At 43.5% G+C, this 9313-nt stretch overlaps 1 protein-coding gene across 4 annotated transcripts; it reads right to left on the bottom strand.

Moving 5' to 3' along the window:
• Nucleotides 1–477: 477 nt before the first annotated feature.
• Nucleotides 478–8690, bottom strand: LOC147207372 (RNA-binding protein, mRNA-processing factor 2a). Of its 4 annotated transcripts, none has more exons than XR_015100417.1 (9): nt 8162–8690; nt 6714–6791; nt 5480–5518; nt 5257–5319; nt 4210–4360; nt 3687–3835; nt 3024–3062; nt 1734–1806; nt 478–1420 (listed from the first exon to the last, which is right to left on the bottom strand). XR_015100417.1 is itself a non-coding variant. In XM_086106794.1 (8 exons), the coding sequence occupies exons 1-7, from the start codon at nt 8210–8212 to the stop codon at nt 1741–1743; spliced, it is 612 nt and encodes a 203-aa protein (XP_085962920.1). In that variant the 5' UTR covers nt 8213–8690; the 3' UTR covers nt 478–1420; nt 1734–1740. The 4 variants fall into 4 exon arrangements, 2 of the variants coding, with proteins under 2 accessions (XP_085962920.1, XP_085962921.1); XR_015100416.1 differs by having other exon boundaries at nt 3672–3835; XM_086106794.1 differs by lacking the exon at nt 3024–3062 and having other exon boundaries at nt 3672–3835.
• Between the last annotated feature and the right edge of the window lie 623 nt (nt 8691–9313).

Genomic DNA, 9313 nt, shown 5'->3' on the forward strand with positions numbered 1-9313 from the left:
AAAAAGTAACTGGATCGATCAGTTTTGCAAACAGTAAAAACGTAAACCAATTTTCTAGATACAACTTTAATGTAACATTCATTTTGAGACCTAATTCCACCATGGAAGCTCAGTTTCAGATTCTACAGATATGTGCAGTTGATATTGGGTGCACCATTCTACAAGTTGAGATGGCATGGTAAGCAAATGTTTATAGTTAAACAGTACAATTAGGCAGCTGCCACACAGAAGAGTCCCTGGAGGAGCCATTATGGTCTGTTGAGCATGGCGTCTTACCAGCATAGGCGGTCAACTCCACATATGATGCACAGAGACACTCATGCCTCGGTGCATTACAAATGAATAGTTGGGATCCATTATTGATACGAACATCTGCTGACTACACAGTATAGTCAGTTTTGAAAGTGTGTAGATTTGCACTGCATTTGAAAAGCTTCAATTGGCTTTCAGTGTCAGAAATAATTGATCACTAAAGAAATGCATTCACTTTTTATTCATTTGTTTACATCTTATGCACAGCAGATACAGAGACAAACATGTTTCTAAACCACAAACTAAATTTCTCCCCTCCACTCCTGCTTGCCCGTTTGTAGTCCAGTTTCACATTCTGAAAGATCGTTTCACAGCAATCTCATTTTAGCAGACCGGCACACGCCATGTTCAGAATACTTCCATTTTGGGGGGGGGGACAGACACCCAATCCCTATTTAAACAAATTGCACTTTTCTTCCTCTAAAACTATTTTAACAGGATTACAGGAACAAAAATAAACACTGAAAACACAACTAAACATTCAACTTATACATGTTCATTTAAGTTGCACAAAAATGCATATATTTATATACACACTACACAAAAAGTACAAAAATACTTGTACTTTATTCTGGTCAAATAATGACAGGATCACAGGGACTGGGATTGTCAGAACACAGCGTTACCTTCACAAGGTCCATGCGAGATAAGCCATTGAACAGAGGAAAGACAAGGAGCTACAGGGAGGCAAAACATTTCACTGCCCAGACCAAGGTAAAGAGGCAACACAAACTAAGAAAATTAAGATACGCAGAACTCTGTTCTAAATTCATGCCAAAAAGACTTGAACATGCAATGACTTGACACTTGAGGCCAGGGGTAAGATCTTTACAACTTCATGGTGTTAATTCTCCTCAGCAACAATGATCCATGGAGCTTGGACTCGTTCACAAAAGGTTCCTGCAAGTGCTAAGATGTACCACAAAAAGGGGGCACATGGAGATTGTCAACAGCAAGGTGGTTTTCTACTCTGACTCCCCACCAGGGACAATTGGCGGAGATATAAATACTGTTAACGAATGCACATTTGTCCATTAAATAAACCTGATTAAATTAACGAGCTTGGCAAACCTCACTTCAACTGGACAAAGGTGTGGTTTCCAGGCGCCTGCAGGTTAAAGAAAAAAAAATTAGTCTAACAGTTCATGTACACATTGGATGGTGCATAACCATCTTCAATTTAGCTCTGCTCAAAGTTTGTGTACATGAAGAAAAGCTTAAAACTGAAAGTCCAAACTTTTGTTGCATCCTTTATAGACTCTTGCTCAATCTGCTTTAATGCCAGTCACTTGTAGCTCATCGTAAATTTGGTTTGACACATTTAAGTCAATCGCGTTGTTAACGTTTGCACAAGATCAGTTTGGCAGTCGCAGAAAGGTGGATTGTGCAGTCTAAACACCGTTTGACCAAAGATTACTCACTAAGTATCTAACAAAACTGGCGGGACTTCCATCCAGGCTGGGAAGTCTCTGAAGGAGTCGGGTACCAGCGCATCTGAAGGCACACAAACAGTCATGACCAAAATGAGGTGCTTCAACACACAATTCCAAGATTCTCCCCCCCCCCCACCCCGCCCTCTCCTTTTAAAGTAGAACGGTCTTTCATGTAGCTGAGCACAACTCTGCAGCACCGAAAGTAAACATGAAGAGATCAAGCTCTCCATTTAAACATTTCCAAATACGAATATACTGTAACGCCTCTGTTCCAGAAGCCACGACACCCTTATAGTCAGGAGGTTAGCAATTTGGCTACAACTCACTGATGGGAGTCAAGTACTCCGGCGACTTCTATAATCTCGGATTCCAATTAGAAAACCTCCCTTTGCCCATGCGCGCGCACACATTTTGGCTACATTCGGTCAGCCAAGCAAATACCAAGCATTCCTTAGACTTAAGTGGCCAGCAAAAGGGCCTATGTCATACATAGGGCTTCGTGATGCGGAACTCCCTTCTCTTGTGCTCAATCAAGTGGAACTGGCACACAACGAATTGGAAATGACTAAAAAGCAGATATGGCATTTTGCTTGAACGGTTTGTAAACAGGATTAGATAACTACAGCGTACATGCCACTTCAAGTATTGGATTTTTTTTTTAACTGCATCTTTTGAACATTGGCCAGGAAAACGGGGAGTTTGATTTTTAGGAAACGTTAGACCAGGGGTGCCCATACCGTTTTGACTGTAGATCTACTTTTCAATCAACCAAACTCCCGTGATTGACAAGTTACCATGCACGCGCGCATTCCATGATGATCAAGAGCCTGACGCCGAGGCATGCGACGCACTTCGGTGGCCTGTTAACGATCGTAGCTCACGCGTACCGTTTTAAAATGCTTCTCTCGGCCCTCCAGACTGATCACAAGCTGCAACTGCAGACTGCTGAGCGCTAACAACTTCCGGTGACGTGTGACTGCGTAGGTTAAAAATGACCTGCTTTATTTTATTTTTTAAATACTTTTTGTGAAAGTGAGACAGATAGAATGATTTGGGTGCAGTGTGCATTAACAAAAAAGATATTACTAACAAGCAGAGACTCCCCCCCCCCCCCCCCCCCCACACCCCTCGGCTAGACTTGGGACCAGTCCTTGATCTACTGGTCGATCGCGATCGACGTAATGGGCACCCCTGCGTTAGACGCTACTTCAAGCACTTGATTAGACTTGACACAGGTCGGGTTGCCAACTTTCATAAATGAAAATAAGGGACACCCACCATGGCATCTCGTGGCTATGGCCCCCACAGGTGTGGCCCCTGTGGGATGGAGCGACCGCAACAGTGTTACATTTTTATTACAGTTGTTTTAAGTGGGTGTGAGCAGCTCCGCTGTGCATCTCCACTCCAGGCAACCGTGACAGCAGCAGCAGCCAGGTACACACAAGACTATAGTAGGGCTCCCGCATATCACGCCATGACAATTTCATTGACATGAATATTGTGTGGCATTTTGCTCTTTGCCGTCAGATTTGGTGTATGACTGACATTTGTATTGGCCATAAACGAAAATACGATACAAAATTGGGTCATGCATTGGTTCAACACAGGCCATGACAGCGACTGACCAATTCAGGAATGATTCTGTATTTTACAGGATGGTTGGCAACCTTAGGTTAAGCGTGCAGAACTTAATTTAACAGTGCTATGTCAGATGGGTCTTCATTAATAATACAAAACAGTCTTAGTCTTATAGTTACACCTATACTATAGTTTATAGATTGGTGAGAAAACAATATACTTTTGTCAAAGAGTAGCAGAGTGAAGTTGTGAGTATCCGTTGCAGTGTTTGACAATTCGCATGTAAACGAGAGAATCTGAGATGAACGTCTTACAAGGAATCGTGCAAGGTAGAAGAGAGACACACACCGGCTGGTCCCTCACCTGGGCGTGGAGGGCTGCGGCAGCGGCGGCCGCCGCAGGATAAGTAAAGGCCGCATGAGGGAGGCCGGGGGTCAGCTCTGTTGTGTACAGTGGGTAAGGGGTCCACGCATCCGGGGAGGCTGGGATCAGTGCTGCCCCTGTCAGGTCATCTGAGAATATAATGGCACATAGTGAAACAACACCAATTCATTAATCATGGAAAGTTGGCATTGTTACAGTAGCTGACCTTCCTATAACCACTAAGTGACTTTCAACCAATAATCTCACTCAAGTGAAACACCTCATTTGACCAAATATGTCGTCCACTACCATGTGTGAAACCATTAAGAGGAATGCTGGTCAGAAAAGTTAATGACAATCGGAAAGAAGCAAAGCGGCTGGAGAATTGAGACGCATGCATGTGCCGAGTGCGTTAGATTTGTTCAATACTTTGACGTCAGTACTTCCGCACCGACAGATTTATTTTGGCACTGCCCACGTGAGAGGGAATGCGAGCCTAGAGGGGTGCAGCCGTTCAACTTACATGGGTCCCGTGCAATGAAGTGTGCTCCTAGAGCAGGGTGGATATTTGTGGGGTTCGGTGTGGCCATCAGCTTACTCTTTGCCATCTTCGTGTTGGCTTTAGCAAACTCTAAGCGCAGGGTCTGTGGGCTTTCTGGGTCAAAACGGATACCCTGAAGGAGAGACGGAGGGGGACATTGGATCGTAAGGGGGGTGGGCTGAGATCGGGGGAGGGGGCTCGTGTTATGTCTCGCACCGTCTCCTTTCCTACAGCCATGTTTCAATACTCAGGCTGTGTCCTTCAAATATCCTTTGAGCCCTGCACTGTTCTGACTGGAGAAGACACCCAATTCCTCTCAACTGCGCCCACTCGAGCAGAACAGTTGAGGACTGGCTGAAGGATACAACCCGAACATATTTGCAAATTACGCTTGCATCTCTTCTTCCTCGGGATGAAACCAGAAACTCGAGCGACTGGATTAGATTCAGCCACGTCAAGCCAGGAGGAGGAGAGAGACGAGGAAAGGGACGGTGACTAGACCAAGTGGCAATTTTGGGGTGGTTTTACCTTGCTTGTGTTTTTGTGCCCTAAGCGCTGTGCCCACATGCAAGTGAGAAGTATTTTGGAGTGCGTTTGTGCACGCGCCATCTGGTGTGTCTAAAAGGTGATGCTCATAAGGAAGGCTAAGCTAAAAGTGTATGTGTGTTAGACACTGCCATTGTGGCCTACTGGTGACAAAAATAAGATTACACTACTGAAGATGTGTTCAAATAACACTCAACGTGGCTATAGAACAAGTATAGTAAAGCAGTGATATGCAAAATTAGGAAAGCTACACCAGACTAAAAATGTGTATGTGTATCAAGGTCAAAGTAAACTACCGTAATGCTACAGGATTCTCCCATCTTTCCAATAAAGTCCCTGCCATTGAATTATGAAAAGACAGAAAGAGTTGACTTGGTGGAAAATTGACGGGAAAGGATCTTCAAAACACTCCCTTATTTTTGTGTTAGGGGAGAAAAAAAAAAAAGATTTGAAAGGGGGTCGAGAAATATTGAGAATACTTGCATTTAGAGCATTTTTTGCTGCTTCAGCTCCAGATCGACTGTCAAAGGTTACAAACCCGACTGGCTGGAAGACAAAAATACTGAGGGTGTCAAGCACACATTTTACATTAAAAAAAAATCCAAGTGGGAAAGGGAATTGAGACACTATGTATCATAATGATTCATCCCACCATTGACATTAAGAGTCTGTCCACAAATTTTAGCAACAACAGAGTGAGACTCACCTGTTTTGATGTTAACTTAATCAGTGACCCTTCATAACCCTGTGGAGAAGAAAGACAGCCAATTATCCACCGTGGAGTCACATGCAAGGAATTCAGGCATGAACACAGCTCGCCGAAGGAAGAGAGACCTGCTCTGTGAGCCCTCAGCTGGAGATCAGTTGGCAGCCAACATGGCTCCCTTTGCAATTGTCGTTATGCTAACATTACAACTACTTTTTAACCCCCCAAAAATACAGTGTGCTACTTTTTAAACACATTTATATAATTGGAGAAAAAAAAAAGATTTGAGTCTTGACGGTCATTCCTATGTGAAGAATTTGTTGCTCAAGATCCTTGACAGACAACAGCTTAACATGCTATTTTTATTAAAGCTAAAAGATACCTGCAATCAATCAAATGAAATCCCATACATAAAAGCAAAAAAGCTCCTTGCACGCAACCTTTCAGCGGTAGGCACGCAGCAACAATTTCAGAGCAGCGACTGTAACAAAACGTCAGCTATTTCAAAATGCTTAAGCACTATTTGAGGGAAAAACTTGCCCTTTTCGGTGGGCAAGTTGGGTCACACAGCCTTGGTTGGTCAGTGGCGAGGGTTACTCATTTACACATTCCTCAGGATCATCCATGTGCAAGGGATACCACTTCCAATTTGGTTCGTTAGGACACGGGTGGGAGGGGTGTTTATGAACCGGAGAGCCCAGTTGAACACAGCCGTGGATGAACAATGAAGTGGCCTCATTTCCATAAATGCAAATATTTGGACTCATTAACAGTTTGATTTCAGCTCCAATGTACAAACCGGCTTGATTAAATCTTTGTGTTAGACTGCACATCTAGACCAGCGTTTCCCAAACGCTGAGCCAAGGCACCCATTTTTCTTTAAGTCTCCCAGCACAATGGCCACCCCCCCCCCCCAAAAAAAAAAAAACTAAAATATTGTTTCAATTTATATTCGGTGCGAAATGAATCACCCATGTGAAATCTGGGCCGATTTAATTGAACACAAAGGTCTACGTGCAGGAATTCTGTTGTATTGATGAACACTGACAACATTCCTGATCCCTTCATGTAGCAACCTGGTTGCTATATTCACTCATCTAATCAATGTTGAAAATGAAGACAAAATATCTGAGTATTAATCACTGACCACATCCTTTCATTTAGATTTTAATGGCATGTGAATTTATTATTTTGCAGAATCTTATTTCACAGCTCCTCTAAACGTGCGACCTACCTTAAAAGGCCTGAAGAGAAGGTACAGTTCCCGTGGTTTGATGTCAACTGGTAGGCCGCTGACAAAGAGTGTTCGTACCTGAAATTTGGAGTCAAAGTTACAACGCAAGATGAGATTATCCACGCTGATTAAACCACTCCACAATTTCTCACTTGAATAGTTTTGGACAAAGCGTAAGTGGATCCCCCCCCCCCAAAAGCCAAAATTCAATCGGTTTCCCTCTCACGATAAACAGGAGCCGTCTAAATGTGCAGTGAGTTACACACTTGCCAGTGTCCTCACTGTAAACATTACACATCTAACAACGTATTTAGGTGCTGTTTTTTTTTTTAATGAGTTCACCACCTCAGGTTCAAAGAGTCCTTTATTGAAAATGTGCAATGCCCACTCCTCTGATCTGCAGGTTGGAAATCAAAGTACAAAACTGCTCTTTAGGTTCACAAACAGGTCACCCGTGACTCAAACTTTAGTGAAAGAACACTCATTGTGATCTCCCTAAATGAGCAAAAACCAAACAAGGCTCTCATCCTGCTGGGCGTGCACAGCTCATTGAGGGCCGATGCCGAGTGAAGCCCAGAGTGGCTGTGGAAACAAACAGTGTGCGGGGGCCCATTAGTTCTCAGCTGGTGGGGAGGCCTTGGCTACAATGGGACTGTCAGAGGAACAGCGCTGGACAACAGTTAACAGCATGACACCATTTCCTTCCTCTGACCCCTGGCCCCTACGCTGCCATTTTTCAGGTGCCGCAGCACCAGTTTCCTCCTTTGCAACAACTAACATGCCTGAGCAGCCGGTATCACAACCGAAGATGAAGACTGAAACCACCGTTCGGCTAGAATATTTTACCAAACCAGAACGTAACCTCGATTTATGAGTAACAAGAATATTAGTAAAATTGACTAGGTCAGGTTTTTGGCTTGCTCTTTGGGCAATGACAAGTCAGCAAGCAAGCATTTTTTTTTTTTTTAGAGAAGAGCAAAATGGGAGCAACAAGAAGGGCCCATGCTGTGCTCACCCTCGTCGTGTCTCAAGAATCAGTCCACAAATTTAGCTGGACAAAAGACTAATTATGTGAACCGGAATAAGTCATCCTGTTCACACTATGTCAAAAGGAATTTTAGCACAGACAGATTTTTTTTTATCCTTAAAAAAAGCTAGAGGGCGTGGGCAACCTTTTGCCCATTTGAAAGTACTTTTATTGTACGAGTTGCTCTAAATGTATACTTCAGAATTATTGGCTTTCCTGTATACAGGTTTTGTCATGTCGAATTTGAATTTTCAGCATTTCCTCAGTGTATTATGATTTTTTTTAAGAGTTCGCTTTCGGAATTGTATCATTTAAAACCAGCGCCATGGTCAAGAAAGGAAACCTTAAATTTTCCGCAGACGTTTTTATATGGGTTGGTTTAATGAACAGCCAGAGTGAAAGGGAAAAAGGTGAACCTGACCTCCTCCTCCAGGGATACGTTGTTCGGCTCCGGGTCCGTTTTAAGGCTCATGTTGAAGATGCCGCCGCAGCGCCGAGTGCGTGTTGGCCGTGGTGAGTTGCGGCGGCTGTGACAGTCCGGTGAAGGTCGTTGAACTCGAGGTGGAACGGTGAGGCGGTGAAGACGTTGGCGGTTTGGTTTTTCTCCTTCGAAACGGCTTCAATTCGCGTTTCAAAAGGAATGAATGTTCCTCTCCCCAAAAAGAAGGCGAGGAAGGGGTGGAAAAAAGGGAGTGACGGAAAAACAAACGCAGCCGCGCTAAACTAAAAGTGAGAATGTGGATTTGTGCGCCGTGTGTGAAGGTGAAAGACGGGGGAAAGAAGTGCAATAAAAAGCTCACAGCCTCTCGGCTCACATCAATGCCTTCAGCTGTGGGACTACATGTGAGCAGGAGGAACAAGTCAACTTTTCTCCTCCTCCCGCTCCGCAATTAGGTCATCAATTATGTGTGCGCCAGGGACGTAATCAGGCTGCAGATCCGCCTCAGCTGTGCCAAAGAGACTCCCCACGGCCGGTCGGCCTCGCCTGGCCCCGCCCCCGTCGGCCTTCCCTCACCCGCTCAACCAATCGGCTACCACCAAGGACACCGCCACTTTATTAGGGACATCGTCGCAGTTGGAAGATTTCTTTGGGATTTGTTCTGCTTAAAAAATACTCAGTCTAGTCTCAAATCAGAATAAAACAACAAGCGCACCCTTCAACTGAACAAAAAAAGTGTGGAAAACTATTTTGATTGCAAGACTTTATTTTAGTTAGTCAAAGTGCAGGTGGGGGTGAATTTAAAGGTAGCGTTTTTTTAGTGTAAGTAATAAAACGTATTTTACATAGCATTTTTTATACATATTACATGAGGTAAAACTAAAACACCGTTCAAAAGAACGTTATCTGGCTCTTAATCTGTGTCATCATTAATGTTTCGTAATTGTGATTTTGAGATGCTTGTGTGCATTATTCTATTATTTTGGGCCATTTATAACGTTGTATTATTTGGGGAAGATAACAATGATGATAACAGGATATTTTTCAATTGCAAAATCATCATTTAAAAAAATAAAGAATATATTGATCCGTATTTAGACACCTAATATAATACATAATGCAGCGTATATCATA

Source organism: Hippocampus guttulatus, chromosome 3 (genome assembly GCF_054856545.1).
Source record: "Hippocampus guttulatus isolate MCC_2025c chromosome 3, RoL_Hgut_1.0, whole genome shotgun sequence".
In the NCBI taxonomy this organism is placed as follows: domain Eukaryota; kingdom Metazoa; phylum Chordata; class Actinopteri; order Syngnathiformes; family Syngnathidae; genus Hippocampus; species Hippocampus guttulatus.

Excerpts from the sequence above, each read along its gene's own strand:
- LOC147207372 (XM_086106794.1), bottom strand. The coding sequence starts at position 8,212 with ATGAGCCTTAAAACGGACCCGGAGCCGAACAACGTATCCCTGGAGGAG. Across the intron at positions 6,792-8,161 it reads ACGTATCCCTGGAGGAGGAG|GTACGAACACTCTTTGTCAG; the intron begins GTCAGGTTCACC and ends TCCAAATTTCAG. Across the intron at positions 1,807-3,671 it reads CCCAGGTGAGGGACCAGCCG|ATGCGCTGGTACCCGACTCC; the intron begins GTGTGTGTCTCT and ends GTGTGCCTTCAG.